At 40.4% G+C, this 19,049-nt stretch overlaps 1 protein-coding gene across 5 annotated transcripts in view; it reads right to left on the reverse strand.

The window, feature by feature from the left end:
• si:ch73-103b11.2 (GRIP and coiled-coil domain-containing protein 2) overlaps positions 1–19,049 on the reverse strand; it is a 53,143-nt gene that overhangs the window by 28,410 nt on the left and 5,684 nt on the right. For all 5 annotated transcript variants that reach the window (XR_009665958.1, XM_061028910.1, XM_061028908.1 and 2 more), the window contains exon 3: positions 18,881–18,946. Coding sequence is in view for 4 of the 5 variants with exons in the window: in XM_061028910.1 (XP_060884893.1) it covers positions 18,881–18,946 (66 nt within the window). In the remaining variant the exon portion in view is untranslated. The remainder of the gene's footprint in view (positions 1–18,880; positions 18,947–19,049) is intronic.

Consider the following 19,049-nt stretch of genomic DNA (forward strand, 5'->3'; position numbering starts at 1 on the left):
TGTAGTCTGATGTGTGTCTATTGATGTCTTAGTATTTTGCTGTCTTTATTTGTTTTATTTTATTTTTTACTGTATTTTGGAGTTGTTGTCCTGACCTTGTCTGTTTGTTTTTTTGTGCCTCATTTGTTATGTATATGTCACCAGTTTGTCACTCTATTGCAACTAATAAAAATAAATAAAAAAATGGTTACATTGTTTATCAAGGTTACTAGATTTTTCTACATGAAGAATATTCACATTTCATCCATTACAATCTGAATATAGCTTCTGTGAGCCGACGGAAACGCAGAGAAATTCACGATACAATACGTCACAAAAAACAGTGATTATGTGATAACTGCTATATTGAAAGATTATCCTGCTTCTTTCTCTTTGACCAATACCTTCCATTCTCATTTCCCTGATTCGCAGGCGCCACAGTGAGGAGTCATGATGTAGTGATGCGATTAGTCAAATTGCCATGAAACTCGTTCAAAGGGCCAGATTTACTAAAGGTTTGAGTGTCTTAAAACGTGTGCAAACTTGATCCCACCAGCAAAAAAAGTGCTATCTGATCTACTAACGGCGCGCAGTGAGGATTGCGTCTTTCAAATGAGCAAAACAACACGCATCGTCCATTTAGTACGTTTGACTTAATGAATATGCAATATGGAGCGTTTCTGCCCTAACGTGCAAAATACTGGGAGGAGAAAATGCAAACAAGTTAAGTTAGTACACGCGTTGAGAGTTACCAAACCTGACAAAAACTGAGGTGATTGTGACGGTGTCTGAATTTAACACCTTTGAAAAGAACATGCTAACCCAGGAGACCAGTGTTACACACAACAGACTGCTGTTATTGAAGTTAGGAGGAGACAACAAAAGAAGGCATACAGATCGCGTTTTTCCCCACTAGTGTTTACATATTTCAAATGACAGAAAAATAAATGGCACGCATTTATTTTTTAATTTGATTCAATATTCTAATCGTTAACGAAGAGAAACACCATGATTAAACTGGCTATTGTTGCCAAAGCCTACAGCCAAAGCAAACTGAACATTCACAGCCTCTGAATTCTATAGAATTTCAACATTGACATTTATTTCTTCCTATTTCCCTCTTTTCGCAAACATTATATTTTAAACTGGGGATTTCAATTTTCTCTGGTCTCTCGTCTCTCCCCCAGCTCGCCCCCCTCTGGTGCGCTCCTCTGCATAATGCGCGCATCACCTCCCTCTAAAGCCCGCTGCTGCTACTCTGTAGGATGTTTGGATTGGGGGACCTCACCACTGTTTGTACCCCCGTCTTCGATACCTCTCTCCAGGGCATTTATGTCCAATCAGACACAGCGCTGACCAGCTGTCTGCTGCACAACAACGGTGAGTGTAGAGCACCCGGTCCACAGAGGACACAGCTCACACCTCCTGCACAGTGTATGACACTTCATTCTTAAGATTAAGGGAAGAAAATAGAGACCATGTTTAATGCCGATGTTTTCTTATAACCAACATTTTTTTTTGTAATATTCAGATTTATCTCCTATAACTCAAAAGTATTGTGCGTTTATTTGCCTCTCAAATACCTATTATAATACCTATAATACCTATTTTGCGCTTGCAGTCATCCTGCTTTCTGTCCAAACTCTCCGTGATGTAAACCAGTAGAACACGCAAAAGCCTAACTTAAATAGTACCACCTCCACAAGGTTTGCACCTGGTGTCATTCACGCAAATTTTCTTAGTAGATCACCCGCAAAACGCCCACCAACCAAACATGCAAACTTTTGGACTGAACACGCAATTTAGTCCTCATTAAATGGGAGCTCAGTAAATCTGGCCCAAATCTATCTATCTATCTTTTGTAAATTAAAAGATCAATATTTGGTACCAGCGATTCCATGATTGCATCACAGGAGTCTGAAGAATGATATATTGCTGTATGGATATTTTTGTTGTGTATTGTATTGTTAGAAAGAGGAATAAAGACTGGTGACATTAATGCCTGTTCTATTTATAAACTGTGTGAGTTCAGGGGGTCACTGAGCTGTTTTCAATTTAATCTGTCTGATGCCTGGCTGTGAGGTGGAACTATGCACATTGACATGGAAGCCATCTGTCAACCATAAATAACATGACCGCAGGACTACCACAGTAACACTACTCTTTGTAAAATGCCTTAAGGTTTCTCATGCAGGTTTATGTAAGCACACATTGGCTTTGTTCAAAGGCACGGCCCATTTACAATGAATAGAGGCATGTTGGTTCAACTTAGAGCAGATAAGATTATCTATTCAGACTCCAGAATACTGCATGAACATAAGTGAACCTGCTGTGCTTGAGACATTTTTGTAAAATATATGCTTTTATTTTGGTTCATTAGGTATTAAAACACTGGTGTATTTTTCTAAGAATGCATCTACACATTTATGCACGTTACTATAAATTCCTTATTCAGAAACCTGACGTTAGCTTAGTCTGACCTCTAAATGACTCCTACTCACAAAGGGAAGAGCCTTTGTTGTTTTATGTTGACTAAGAGAATTGTATTTGTTCAATGAAATAAAGGTGGACTGCATTACTGAGCATTACAGTGGGCATAGGTGGCTGTTATATCAGCTTTTGGGCGCTACTTTCACAGACAAGCAGAATTATAGACATCAACATACCACAGTGGTTCTGAACTGTAAGTACCAGGTACATACAGATGATAAATTACAGCCCTCGCTAAATCAGATTATATTAAGAGATGGAGCTGGAAAGAAAATTAAAAGGAATCATGTTTATGCTAGCAAGTCACCAAATAAATCCAACTCAGGGACATAATTAATGCTGCATAACCATAGCCTGTCAGGATGAGAGCAATGGAGGCTCACGCATGGCCTCTGATGTGGACAGAGGAGTCAATAGTTAACAGTTGGTGGTACTTCCACCCTGAGGGCAAATGAGAGACCTTGTTTACTTTGACACTTTTACTTTGTTAAATGTCACTTTCACACTCAGCTCTCCTGTTGTTGTCTTTAATATCAAAGATAGTGGAGGCAAAGTACTGGCACAGAAAACTGGAACAAGAAGGATTGTATGTTGGTGTAACTAGGCCAAGAGTATCAGCATGGCCAAAAAAAACAAGTCAGTAAAAGAAGTAGGTCTTAAATTAAACTTTGGGTTAATATCTTCTGGTCCATCAACGAAGGGCTCCTGACACCAAGGTGAGAGGCCAGGGCAACAGCCGGGCCTGACACAGACGGACTAATAGACCTTTAAGACAGCTGGGCGAGAGTCTGGGCCTGTTTCAGACTGGACAGAGAGACTGGCGTCAGCTTGACCTGAGAGCCCTGTCACTGTCAGACATGGCTTTGGGGACGGAGAGTGGGGAAACATTGAGGCTGAGAAAAGGGGGATTAAGTCTCAAGCCGGTGGGCAAGGAGAGCAGCAGTGATGTAGGGGGGAAAAAGGGAGTTTGTGGACTACGACTTTGGACTGCTAGGGCCATCTGTTTGAGTAAACAAATATGGAGTGCAGCAAACATGCTGGTTTGTCCTTGAGCCAGAGTCAAAGGAGGATAAACGGCACAATATTTTTAATTCTGAGAGCAGTTGTACAAGCAGCTTAAGCCCCCAGTTTTATAATCACAACATCGGATTCTGTAGGATGCAGAAAATACATCAGAGACTGACTACAGCTCTGATTAAAAAGCTATTTTCATAAAGCTGCTCACCTCTGAGAGAGATTTGATCGTGTATGTGCAGAAAGTGCTTGTTGAGTGGGAACACAGCAAATGTTTTGCACTGGAGCAGCATGGGACTTCTCTCACACGTGTGCACCCTCCCTCCATCAGCACCCTATCAGCTGAGCACAAATACACGCCCCTACTTTGGGCCAGCCATCGCAGTTTTAGCCCCCGATCCTAGGCCCCTTGAACCCAAACCTTGCTGTCACCTAGGCTAGACCCAGTCCCCTCTCCCTGGGCCACCGCTCTCCACAATGAGCCCTTTGTGAAGCAGCAACAGTTCACACAATGTGGGATTGTCAGCCACCACAGTCCACAGAGCCACTCCTCCCCTTAACCCTCAACAAGGAAATGACTGAGAGACAAGAGGCCAAAACAAGTGTTTTTTGTCATCCCAGCATGGAAATTATGAAGCCAGCATAAACTTATTCTTGTTTCTGGAGATGTTCAGACAATAATATGAACGCTGTCTCAATGGAAGTCATCAAGAAGAGTCTCAAGGGGAGACAGGGACAATTTAGAAAGAGAATTGATTTCTCTTTCTAAATTGTGGACAAGTGGAAACATTGTCAATCTAAACATCAGGTACTACTACTAACTGTAAAATTTCACTATTCAGCTATTGAAAGTTTAAGATTCTATATTGGATATATAGAATCATCAGTTAGCCATCTGCCATTCTGGCAAAAGTTAGCCAAAATGGCAGATGGCTAGCTTAGCTTGATCTGACTGCCTGAAAATAATGTGAAAGCATATTACCCAGGCTCCGATCCAGTGAGTAAAATGTGTTGTTGTTGAGCGAAAAGCCTTACTTGTCAACATAAAGTAATGTACTGCGATAAATTCAGACTTTTGAGATGGCTTCAAACTTCACAAATCCAGTCTGAAAATCAGAATCTTTTTGATCCTGTTCATTGTTTAGGAGGTTTTACTGGGAAGTCTGATTCTCCTCTCCAAACCAACAGACTGATTAAAAAAAAAAAAGAAAGTCAAATCAATGAATAAAGCACTTTCTTGTCAAACAGTGTTTTTGAGGCCTTTTTATGTGTCTTGGAAGGCTTCACAACAAGCTATCGTTAAATGTTTGTCCTTAGCAGTTTTAAAGCCCTCATAATTTAAAATGCTGAAGTATTTCTGTGACAGCCAACACACAATGTTTTGTGAGTACAAAGTCTAAGAACCGGTCCTTAAACTGGTAAATAAACAAAAGTTATTTACAGTTGACTACAAAGAGGAGGTGGCTCATGTTGTCCTTTACTCCACTAATCTAAGATACAACTCCTCTACTGACAGGTTAGTATCTAGTGTTTGCAGACTGAACTGCAGATATTGCGCTTCATAGGGGTTTGTTATGATAGCTTATTCAGGATTCACCTGCATGTCAAGTAGATTAAATCCTACTCCTATGGGCATCAAGCATTAGACAGTGATGTCACCGTCATACAAAAGTAGATTGTTATCAGCTAGCATCTTTTATTCATCCTTTTATAATAAAGTGCTACGCTACGCTTCAACTGTGATGTGGTGATTTGTTTGTTTGGACGCTTCTGCACTAAGTGATCAATAAAACCGATAAGCTACTGAAAAGCTATTTGATTCAGAAAACAGTGACACTTCCACTAAGCTACTGGAAAATGTAGTTAAACTACTAACTTTACTATCTGTGGTGACGTCACTGCCCAACATTGCCAGCATGTAATATTCAGTCAAATACAATCAGAAACTAGAAACCACGATCAAATGAATGGTCGGAGTTTAAATCAAGTGTCATTGTATTGAAATATATGTTCGCTGTGAAGTAAGGCCCATATCTTTTTCCTTTCCAAATTCATCACGTCTTGTGATCTCTGTCCAGATGTTATGTAGTGATAATTAGGAACCAACTCTATGTTTGGAAAATGGTAATTAATAGGTTCAGTGCACTCATGCATGCATGTCTCTGCATCTTTGGCTCTCTTCACTCTTGGCCATTCTGCAGCAAAGCAAAACATCCCATTCTCGTTTAAGACACAGCCAGTGAAACGTTTGCTTCTTTTGGCAGCTGGCTGATGGTCTAACTTTCATTTTTGGTTGTGAAGCAAATTCTCCCCCCTGCCATCACATTTTTTTGGGTTTGACAGAGTCATTACTGGAGCTGGAAAGCAAGAGTGCATTTGAAACTGACTCAGTTTAGAGAAGTATGAGGGAATGATGAAATTGCATTAAACTACACAAGTGAGTCACTTATTGCAACATCACAATGCAGCCATGTAATCTCTCAGTCATATTCTATCAGTTTGAATTCATTCTAGTATTACTCAAAGTCAGTTTAGAACACCTGTTAACTAATCTGAAACATCTGTTATTTGTTTTAGGGTGCCAGTTTGTCTGCCAACTTTCCTGGTGACAAATTTAAAAGCTTCAATCTCCCTCGTAAAGTTATGTTTCTCTACTTAGGACGTGCAATAGCAGGATCTTCTAGTACTGTTTCCATCTTCCTCCATAGCTATTTCACTTTGATCATTCACAAAGTGGAGGACTGATGAACTGGCATCGCCTCATCCTGACTCATGGACATGGCCAGGAATCAGGTCTCTTCAGGGTCCAACATCCCCTGCTCATTACCGATAACAGCAATTATGCAATAAATCTTTTCCTTAGCAACTTAAGACAACAGAGGTAAACACACATCTTTGATACCAGCGTGCATGCCAACAAGCAGCCGCGGGGAAATATCCTCAGGTGCCAGACGGATGCAGTCACCTTAAGCGTAGCTGAAGAGGACTATCAACTGTGTCTCTTTCTTTTTCTTCCAAAGTCCAAGATAATGATTCAAACACAGATATACGTCGAAATCTGGCCAGGAACAAGATGACAGATTGAGACAGTGATGATTGTAATCTGGTCAATGACCAGGGTCTTCAACATTAAGGTGTACAGTCACACCTGATATTTACCTCTGGCTCAGCTATGATCCAAACTCTTACCCCTGCCTTAACTTTAGACAAACATATAGCTCTATAATAAACCATATGGTGGATATCTGACATCTCTGTTGCAGGGCCACGTAGTCCTCCAGGCGTTCTAAGATTACACCTCACCCCACTGGTATGTGCTCAAGACGTTGAAGATGAAAACTGTATAGGCATCTGCTTTAAGCCCGGGTACACAGGAACATCCATACAAGGAAGTCCGAGAACATTGTATCAACATAATATTCAGAGAAAGAAAATGAAAGCTGCATATTTCACACATATTTGAGCCTGGCATTTCAGAGAGTACTGTGGGTGGTAGCTGTACTGCTCTTCTATTTGAGAAAGGTGAGAGGATGTGGGCGGTTGAGTGCTGTGTTAGGAGGCCAGCAGCTGACAAATGCAGAGGAGGAGGAAGACGAGGGACAGTAGGAAGATGAAGGCTATTTTCTCTGCTAGTACAGCAGGTTCTTTTTAAAACAAAGCTAGGATTGTGCAGACCATCAATCAGATGCAGCTACGAGAACAATATCAGCTTCTCTTTACTACGGTGGGAATTGAATAATAAAATGTGTGTGTGGGTAACAAATTATACTAAATCTTTGGTTTTTAATTTCTAGTACATACAGCACTGCAATTGAAGCTGTTTTTCAACAGTGTTTATGTAATCTATACAACATTAAATGAATAATGGTAGAACAGACAGAGTGTGAGAAATCAGTCAGTCTCCGTCTGGGTGGTGACGGAGTGGTTGTGCCGCCTGGAGAAACAGGTGCTACAATCGAGTTCTGTCTTGTTGTGCTGGCTCTCCACAGTCAGGCTGTCTTAGCAAAATGAGTGTGAGTGTGTGGTTTCCAAGATTTGGAACTTTATTTTCTTAGTTTTTGCCTTTCTATCAGTGCTGCATGTAGTTCAACATTTTCACAGTATCAACTGAAGAGCATAGAAGAACATATTTAAGACTAGTAATGTTAAATCCTGGTTCTATATATTCTCATTCTTAGTTTTGATATTTTTAGTGCTTATTTACTTTGTATTTAATATTATATTGTGTTTATTTGCTAATATTGTGTGTTTGCATAACCTGCTGCTGTAATACCACAATTTCCCAGTTTGGGATCAATAGTAATTCTATATTCTATTCTATACCGGCAAACAGAAATCCTAATACAGTGATTTCACACCCGACTTACTATACAATGTTTGGTTGCACGATGGTCATAAACATCATCATCCACTCCCAGCCATTCGCTGTGACTTTTTTCCTGAATATTTCCTGCTGTGTTCTCACATAGGCTCATCCTGACTTCAAGCAGAACATTTACCAGGGTAATGGCAGAAAATAGTCTAAAGGGTTCTAAATGTAACTTTTTGAGTTCACAAATGCAGCTGAGCCTGAAAAGTTCAGGAGGTTCTCAGGAGTTTTGTGCACATGTGAATGGGGTTTTAAAAAAAAAACATATGATGCTCATGGCATGTGATTCTCTATTTTAATGTTTGCAAGGTGCAGAAAAAATCTCTTTCAATTTTACTGTTTTACAACAGGTGTGGCTATCATATGTCAGCAAGCTAACTTCCCAAATCTGGACTGGTTCTTAGATTTAGGTGAAAAGGCAGACAATAATGAGCTGAAGGAACCCTTCACACCCTTGAAAAGAAGCACCTGGGTCTAAACTACCCTGGTACGTTTGGTGGGAATTTGTCTTCAATGTTCTGGCCAGTTAAGAACCACTCATTGATATCTAGAGAGGTAATTCCAAATGTGCAGCCCTAGGAAAAGCTTTTCTCTCCTGTAAAAGAACAGTTACTCCAAGGTAACAATGTGTCCCAAAACAGCAGAGTCTGGATGACTGCAGCATCCAACACTGAGCTCTGACACAGCACTTTTAAAGTGGACCAAGGTGAATAGGCACCCATTACAAGCTGTCGTACTGGTCATAGTGAAAAATATTCCTATTGAAATAAAAGAGTCGCATAAATATGACTAACTTTTTTTTACACCATTAACAAGACATTGTTTCATGCATTTCTGTCAACACAACTTAAATAAATGACATAAGATCTGCTGTTAGGCCTCAACTACCTCTGTGATAATGACTGAAAATCTGCCAAAGCCTTTCTAAGTCAACACAAATTAGCCCATCAGGCAGAAGGGAAAGGAAAATGGGGGAGGGATAGGAAAATGGTCCGTTGGGAATTCAGCTGATACCTCAGTTTCAAGAACTGCCTTTTTTCCACTGGGCTGAAGAGCAGCTTCCTAGACCCAGGCTGTTTGTAAACCTGCCCAAAGTTGTACTTTCAGAGGATGGCTTTCGAGATTGGAGAAGATATAAAAAGATACATTTGTGGGAAATGAATTTCGAGATTCCTTTTGGTTTACTTTCAAAACATCAAATCTAGTAACCATACCATATTAAAGTCTCTGTATCGCAAGCAGTGGTTAGATGGCAGGTTATTATTCACTGTTACATACCGTACAACATTTTGCCAGCAGTCAAACAGTAAATACCAACGTAAGGGTTGTCTGTGGAAAGTGTAGAATACAAATCAATGGATAGAACTTCAAAATTAGAAGTATGTTATTTTGTTCAGGTATACCAATAATTCAGAATATTAAGCATCTCTGCTTTTTAATAATGTGCAAGTTCTGGCTGAACTGAATATGTTGATGTGTTTGAATAGCTCAAGTTTATTAGAGACAGACATGATTGCTTCCTTGTTTTCAGTACTTAAGACTGTTGATACTGATAAGACCATCAACTAAATGCAAATTTAAATTCAAACAAGTTGACTACTCAAAAGGCAAGAGAACACTGTATATCATGGGCAGTCGTTTTTGTGATGAGCTGGGTTACCTTTGAGTAGTTTGCTGCATTACAGACACAACATTGAACCGGCATTGGAGGTCTATATTAATAAAAAAATGTATTAGTTTAACCAACTAGCAAGGGTGACGATGTTTAATCATCAAGCCCACTAATCATGTGCATCCCTAGTTGATATGAAAGAAATTGTCAGACAGCTAGCCCACTTCATCATGATCGTGTTTTATTATTATATATAAATATGAATCTGTGTCTAATGTCAGTGCTTTTTTATATTTATTATACTTTAATCTTGGTTTTTTTAGTCAGTACTTAATAATTCAGAGTACTGCAGTTCTTTTGAATGAAGTAGCTTTCTCTTCATAACAACAGAGAGCAATAAGATGATTAGGTGCTGAGGCTGGAGTTCAGCCCGTCCATTGCTGCTTGAGATGGGAATTTTGGGCCAGAACCTAAGGACGCTGGAGTGGGTTATTAAAGAGCAAGTGCTCACCCAACAACAGCTCAAAACAAGCCTAAATACTCCAGTTGCAGGTTATGTGGCTTTAACAAGCAAGCTTCAGATGAAAGGATTTATCCTTGCTTTTGTATGTGAGTCATGATCAGACCCAATTCCAAGGCTGCACTTTCTTTCCTTACTAAAAATATCTGCTATGCAAAGCCAAAACCTTAACAAGTGGTTGGATTGGCAGGTCTCCAAGCTGAGGTCAAAGTTTAAAGTTCGTCCACTACACCTGCACCTGTTGCAACTCTTCAAGAAGTTCATCTGCAGCTGTGGCTACTGATAGCCATTACAAGGCCACAGTCTATTAGACCATGTTACAAATGCACTTTCATGCAGCAGAGATGTCTTAGTGCAGTGACACATCCAACAGTCCACTCTGCCATCCATCAACACAACCTAAAATCTGCTGATTTAAAGATGAAAAGCAGGAAAAGTTCTGCAAACTCTTAAGTTTAAATGGCAAATCACACCTCAATAACTGGTTCTGAAAAAATATTGGTAGTATTTTAATTCTAGACTGGAAATGCCTCTCACCGTCCCTACACACCACACATGTGGTGCAGTCAACTTCCCACCTCTCCCACTGTTTTATTAGTGCCTGTCTCAGAGCTGGCCCCTCACCCCGATGCTTTAAATGAAACCTTTTGTCAGTGTCCTGGTCTAGTGTTTAGAACAAACTGAGCGAGCAGCCTGTCAGGCCGTGTTTGGCTTTATAGACGAAGGAGGGTTTGTGGGGAGAGAGAAGTTACACAATACTGCTTGCTGCTCTCTCTCTCCAACACAAATGATTTATTGGCCAGTGAGAAACTGGAATGAAAGAAGGAGATACGAGAGAGTGGCAGAATAAGAGAAAGAGAGGAGCTCAAAGGAAAGGAAAGTGAATCGGAGTAAGTAATGGGAAAGTTAAAAAAAATGAGGGCCGTGCGAGCGAGAGTGGGCACTGGTTTAGCCAAAGCCTCCTGGAGCCGGCCTTTCTCTGGATGATGAATAGCTGGAAATCATTAAAAAGAACCAGAAAATGAAGGAGGGTGCAAGAATGGTAAAAGACATCCAGGAAAAGAGAGAGGACCTTTTCTCACCATCAAGTATTTGGTTCAACTCAACATGGCAATCATTTTCACCAAAGAATGAAAGGAACAAAAGTCCAAGTCACCATCAAAAGGTAAACCACATGAGCAGAAAAAAGATATCTTATGAGAAACCATTTGCAAGGAGCATTAAAGTACTGTTTTACCTGGGGTGGTGATAGGCCTAGTGCCCTGTGTTTAATGATCCTGTCCACAGGCTCACGCTACACTGAACACTAATATAATAATAGAGCAGAGGGTTGAAGAGAAGGACTGTGTCTCTTTGCTTTCAGTCGACATTAGTTGAAGCTAAATGATAAAGCAAAAACCTTCAACTTGTGGTTATGATGAAAAAGCTGGAGAAGTTTTGACATTTTAAGAGGGACTAACTGCCTCTTACAGTATTGAGATGAAGTCTTGGATTTCAGTATTTGTCCAGTTTATCTATGTAGTTCCAGGTCACCAGCACTTTCTGGTGAGACAATGAAGGGAACCAAAATAGTCCCCTTCTTTGTGTGTTAGGGCTGTGCACGCTGGAGAACAATGCAGTTTTATTGACTGTAATTTGAATTTAATACATGTAATTTGACAGCAATTATTTGTAGACTCATTAAGCCTTTTGACACACACACACACACACACACACACACACACACACACACACACACACACACACACACACACACACACACACACACACACACACACACACACACACACACACACACACACACACACACACACACACACACACACACACACACACACACACACACACACACACACACACACACACACACACACACACACACACACACACACACACACACACACACACACACACACACACACACACACACACACACACACACACACACACACACACACACACACACACACACACACACACACACACACACACACGGAGTGGGAGGTCCCTGTTGTTCACAGTTGATCCCTGAGAGTTTAGAACACAAACAAAAACCGCAATTAAGTTTAGTTTCAAATCAGCTGGGAGCATGTTTCCAGGCACTTCTCCATGTGTGTCTGAACACTAATGAAAGTAACCGCTTTGAATTATGCCTTTAAAGATAAAGACTATAAAAGTGACCACAGTGACTGCCAAGTAGAAATAGTGGCTGACACTCAAAGAGAGCTCAGGGGGGTTTCATGTTTAGAGAGCAGACTCGGCCCTGAGCCAGACGGGGGTCCAGGACTTCTGACTGAAGATATCTGAGAATTCAAACAGTGGACAAGTGGTAGAGATAAGATTTTATCTTAGTCACATCCGGGATGATGGGGTGACTAAAGCCAATGGAAAAATTAAAGAGAAGGGCAGAAAGGCAGTGGAAAGTCAGACTAGAAGGTGAACAGAGAGTCAGATAGGTCATCCATCAAGTCAAAAAAATACACAATAGACCCTCTAAGAGTGTTTTATTGTATCAGCTTTACCATACTCTCCTTGTTATGGCAAAGGCATTTCTCTTCAATCTGTTGGACATATTGGATCACTTGCTGGACAGCAGGGCTCTTGATTAGCTGTTAAATTGTGTGCTGGTATATCTTCTGCCTAAGATGGAGATGTACCATTACTGCAGACAATCAAATTACTTCTGGTCTAATTTTTCGAGAAGCTACAGTAGTAACAACTTTCCCTGCTGTGTCAGGTCAATCATCTCTCTTGGGATCAAACTAAGAGTAAAGTAGACTCCTTGGCTTAGATCTGGCAGGGAGACTGATTCTCAAAATACTTGGTGCTTGGTTGGGGTAGATGATATTGGGCTAAGCTGCCTTGACACAATGAAACAAAAACCTTATTAAAGTCCTGTTAAAAGTAAGAAGGCTACAAAATAAATCAATTCAATCTATACGATTTGATTAAACAGCACTGAATCAAAATACCAGTTATCTCATGAAACTACACATATAGACTCAAACACACTCTATTATTTAAAAAGACCAAACACTAATCCACCATGAGCATTTACTTGGCTAGGAAAAACTTCCTTTAAACAAGCAGAAACCTCAAGCAAGACCAGACTCATTGTTGGACAGCCATCTGCCTCCACAGGAAAGTAGGTTGGAGACAAAGACAGAAAAACAGAAAGAGTGATAGATATTATGATGTTTCTTGATAACACTTGTGATGACATAACAGTTCCTGTCATCCTGATAAAGCTTTACCAACAACACTAACTTAACAGGAGAGCATTGGGTGTGGTACCTTATTTTTAAAACTTGTGCTCCCATGAAATGACATCACACCCTTGTAGGCAATGGTATAGCACAGGGATAACACCCTGCTCCCATTCAACCTCCCAAGGAAACAGCACACATGGTATGGTGACAAGGTCAGCATTGCACAAGGAATTGGGAATTTCGAGAATTGTTGCCACTGCTGCATCCCAGTTTGGTATTCCCATTTCTTTACTAAAAACAAAATCAAAAGGAATGGTTTTCATCACTATACTATACTGGGTGACAGATTTTGGGTGTGGGGTTCCCATTTAGTTGAGTGGCAGTTACAGCATTGTAGACCCTGATGATTACAAGTTGTATGAATGGCTGTTCCCATGGTTTTGTGGCTTTATGCAATGGGAACAGTGACCCGACTGTAATCCATGGCTGTTTACATTCCAGCAAATCAGTTCCTACTGGAACCATGGGGAAGGAAGGGCAGGGGTTAAAGAAGACTCTCACGCACCGTATCTCTAAAAAACCAACACACGCTTCAGCCAGGACCCACACACTTAGTAAACAATCCACAATGATCCAGTATGGAAGGCTTGCAAAGTCTTATCAACTGAGAAAACACCTAATTTATTTCTATCCTTTTTTCCACGAAAGCAACTGCTTGGTCCCCCAATCCTGAATCTTTGCTTCTTGTAGTTTAACTCAAACATGTGTACACCCTTTCCGATCCATTTCCCATGGCTTGCTGTGTGGATGACTGAAGCGCCCCCATAAGTATCCCTAATTTAAGGGGTGGAGATCCCACTTATTCCCTGCATAGAGTGCCTGCAGGCGACAACACTGCTCGGAGGCCCCGCCCACTAATCTATCTCCTAACAGCTCTCCTCATCCATTAACATTAGAAAAAAGTTTGTCAAAATGGTGAAAAATAGCCCTCAAATTCACATTTCAAGAGGCTACAAAAGATAGAGTTTATGCATGCTTCAGCATGTTTGAGGTTTTACATGTCTGAGGGCAAACACTGGCTGTGGTTGTTTAGCTCATGTCTGGCAGATGCAGGAGAGAAGCAGCAGAACAGTGTGCATCAAGTTAAAAGAATGCACAAATGTGTGGGAAATGGAGGGAATGTTGTCTAAACTCTCAGTTCTTGGACAGTGCTACGGGGCAAGTGTTCTACTATTTGAATTCCAGTAAACACAGGAAATTAATTGAGCTGATATTAAATGAGAATGACTTCAACAACTGAAACATCACAAGAACATCATGTTCTGCTCAAAAAAGAATGCATACAGACAGTCAGCTTCCTTGACTAGATGCAGTCTTAAGGCAGATGCAATTCATGCGTCTTTGAATGGGCCTTTTGTGAGGTGCAACTCAATAGGCGGCCTCGTTTTATTAGCAGGTATGCCTGGTGTACTGAAAAACATGAACTGAAAAGATTGAGAACATAAAGTGCACTATTGATGAGCAGCTCCAAAAGCCTCCAACAAAACCAGGAAACATTGTAAGCAATCCATTTTCAACAGTAATTAAAGAGCTTCATCATCTAAGGATGTGAAAACAGTGAGGCTGTGATTCAGTGTGAGCTCAGAGACCACAACAGAGATTGAGATATCCAAAGAAAAAAAAAATCAGTCTAGATCATATGATCAAGAGTGTGTGTGGGTGAGTAACAATTGGGTCAAAACAAGGTCAATGGGAGCTAGGTGTTGTGTGGTATTTGGGAGCGCGTAGCAAAGCAGTTATTATAGTGTGGGTGTTCATCATTTTAAACCACACTGATGTCATCAAAGTGGCTTTTCTGTGCTCGGGAGCACTTAACACCTACACGCCTGCCCTCACTGTGAGGTGATAATGGATTTTGTGTTTCGTGTTTCTCATGTCCCTTTAACAACTTGAAAAGCTTTATCACAAATGTTTATTTATCTTTCTTTACCTGTATTAAAAACAGAAAGCTGTTAGTATTATTTCATCTTCTTGTCATGTTCTATCCAGTACATTTTCTCTGATGCCATCAGGGCAGCGTTGTGTTTTACCTGTAACACTAAACCTTTTTCTAATTTATTCATATCCTCTGCCATCAGATTATTAAATGCTCTCTATGGGTTTTACATTTAAAAGACTTTTGATCCTTTTTTCATTAATGTTACCTTTTGAGCCAGACTAATCCTTTAATTCTTAGTATGTTTATTTCTACCAGTCTATTTGATTATCAGTATTAATGTTGGATTTTATTCCAGATTTTTTGAGCTTCTATATAATTATTTGTAATCTGTATGTCACTAATAAATGAACATTTTGGCGTTGAACTGAGAGTCCTAAGCTTAAATTAGTTTAAATCTGGAGGTTTCTTTCTGATTCTTGCCACACCTGTTCCTGACACGGCTTTTGCAGTCAAGCACCCTCTGTCCCAGGTGCATTCACTCACACATGCAGACCCTGAGAAGCACAAATGTGCGATCTCAGCACAAACTCTCACTCTATAAAATCCAGCGTTGCACATTTGTTTTCGATGCTGTGTCTGAGGCTACCGTAGAAAGGCTCTGTCACGATCTGACTGAGCCTAGAGACGGCTTCAGCCCACACACTCTTTGCATCCAGAGCGTTCTGTACTCTTTTCCTTCAGTCAGGACAGAGACAACCAGAGCTCTCCACAAAACAGAGAATAACTGTCCCATGCTACACATGCCACAGTCAACTGTTGCTGGACAATGGGACTAAACATGTTACCATGGCAACGTATTCCTGAAATAACTTTGTTGGGTTGCTCTGGGAAAATCTAGCTTGTGCTTACAGGGAACACAGAGGACTGAATTAAGATATATACAGCTGTCTAATTGTACAGTGCTAAAATACAAACTTTGACAACACTTTTCAGGTCCCTTCGGTGCAAATGAATTAGCCTAGCATGGCAGCACATGTTCTTTGCAGGCGATCATTTACAGCTAGCTAGTCACGCTCTCCAACCTTCCGATCAGAGCACATTTTCCCTTCATCTTCCTCTCATACTGCACTGTCTTCTTCCTACCACTTGTCTCTTCAAAGCCACAGCTGCTCTGTTTGCATGAAATGATGGCAGTAGGGTGTAGTGTTGGGTGTTCACTGTAGGTGGGCAACCCCAAATCGGTGGCCCTGCCGAAGCCAGGCCTTTGCTAACCCGTTCCTTTCCCCTCAGTGTGGTGCCACATCCTGAAGGTTTGGACCGCATCCCATCTGGGTTTGGTTAGAGCCAAGACACAAGAGCCATAAAACTAGGCCGAGAGAAAAACAGAGGGGGCACCCCCCTCATCTGCATCCCCAACCAGGGCTCTCTGATCAGGGGCTCTGATGTGGTTTGAAGCTATGTTATGAAGGCCGCAGAGCAGGCAGTCTTTACATTTGACCTGCAGTCATTCTCAATAAAACAATGTAACTGATGTGGTCTACTTTCTAGATTTTGTTTCTCCTTGATTGAACATATAAATACAAATAAAGTTACCTTACATATAAAGCTTTTTGCAATACAAGGCAGTTTCTACTAATCTAAATACTCAAATTACTTTAGAGGAAGGCAATACAAACCCATCTGTTAAACCAACCACTTAGCTTCAATCATTGGTTTAAAGAAGGGACCAACTGGCTCTGTTTTTTATAGCTTCACACAATGTTTTGACAGTGCACTTAATGTTAATTAATTAACTGAACTGTCTATCAAAGAGAGAGGGGCTACTTCATCTAACCTCAATGGCCATATGATTTAATTTTGCTAGCTACATATGAAGATTTGCCAAGTTTTTGCAGCTGTTTATTCAACAAAAAAAACAATTATTCTAATTAATTCTGATGGGTTCGATGTGACAAGTGAGCTTCTATATTTAGTGTCACTTGATATTTTCAGCTCTAGACCCTTGCCGTCCCTCCTCTCCTTTTGATCAAGCTTTCAGAAAGGAGATGAAAAGATGAAGAGTGACATCCAGGGAGGCGGCTGAATGGGAAGGAGGACATCCGCCTCTTTCCTTTGTTTCTTCCAGTAAACACACATCCATCTTTCTTCTCCCCCAGTGCCTCACTAATATACATTTACTTCATTTTGAATAACAAATGAAGCCCGATGTAGCATGTTTTCCCATTTTTAGTATGATGAAATTCTCTTTAAAAATAAACCTTTTCTGCTCCTGGTCTAATATGTAAATAGGAGCCTTCACATCGACATATAGGAAATATCTATAAGGGAAAACTGACCCTAAAGACCATAGCCATGAAAAATATCTACACAGCATCCAGGCTCTTGTGGCCTCTATTACATAAATCCTCTCAGCTCTGCCAGAGAATGCCACATACAGTATGAAAGGGTCAAAAGCAACAAAGCTTGTGCTGTTTCAACTACTTCTGCTTTCAGCATTTTTCAAAGCACATCCCACGTTCAGAAAAAAGCTGCCGAGCACCGCTTTGGGTCAATCGATATTCAGCCAGCCCACACGCTGCAACATAAAGCAGCAGTAATAGAACCAAAAAAAACTATTCAGCATTAAGTGACCTACATAAACAAGAACTCCAGAAGAGAGACAGTCAGACTGCACAGCCACTTTATGATGACTGTATAGATATGAGACTATTGGTGGTACCAATAAAATCACTGAAGACTTGAGTTTTGCCGATGTTGAGTTGTTTTTACTGTTTTTTCTTTCTTTCAGAAGAGGAAGTCATCACAGGGCTCTTGCACAATAAGAGTGTAAGCCCCTTGAACAAACACACACAGCGTGGCACATGACTTTCAGTATCAACACCATGTGGTGTCACTTGATTCCTTTGACACCATTGTGCTAGTTAGGCCAGTGTTTAACACACTCACTAAATACTCTGGTGTTAACTGTGAGGTGACCTCATGGTCAAGCGGAAGTGACTGTAACTACAATTATTGACGTGTTGGAAAAGTTTTCATATTAACATGTCCACATCGTGGATCCTTCAATACCAAGAGTTTTAAAACAATACAATATATGTTGTTTTTATCATCGTTGGTATCAAAAAGTACAGGAGCTTTGATGAAGCTGCAGATCCTCAGTCATTTATTTTTAAACCCAAAGCTTCGCACACACAAGAGGACCAGACTTTTGTGAAATTTAAACTTTAGCAGTTTACTATAAATTACTATATCTGGTGCCTAGGACTTATGTTGCCGTGGTATCCAAACAGGTAGTGATATCATTTGATTAGTACTCGTACCATATCATTGTTATTATATCATATCATATCATATAATATATTGTGCTTTGATTGTAAATCCTTCAGTAAATGAAAAATATCAGGCCTCGATTTCATTTGTTATGTCACCTGGTTTATATTTCATCATATTTCAGTAATAAGCTAATCTTTTTGGTCATCTGTTCTATTTGTTTCTTTTCACTGTGTGCTGGTAATGCCAGCTTTCTTCGCCACTTTCCCTTTTAATACTCCCAAACTTAAAGGGGAATTGTCACTTCCCTTCCACTGACATATATTGTGCTGAGTTTATAAACACAGATTAACAAAGATGAACAAAAGCTCAGAGGAATGATAGTTTTTAAATGTAATAGATTACTTTTGAAATGGACAGAACATAATGTTGACTGATGTTGGGCTATGAAGGAGGGAGGAGCAAAGCTTTCACCTACCATTTCGTCCAGAGCATAGCGGAGCAAGCCATGCTCGTACAGGATGAAGAACCTCCTTTGCCATTTCTGCATAAAAAGAAAACCAGAATATTCTTGATTACACACATGGTCATGTGTTAAATATGAGGATCAATCCCAGCAGTAATAGAGTAATAGAGGATGAAGCAGC

The sequence above is a fragment of the Labrus mixtus genome, chromosome 21, assembly GCF_963584025.1.
Source record: "Labrus mixtus chromosome 21, fLabMix1.1, whole genome shotgun sequence".
Taxonomy (NCBI): Eukaryota; Metazoa; Chordata; class Actinopteri; order Labriformes; family Labridae; genus Labrus; species Labrus mixtus.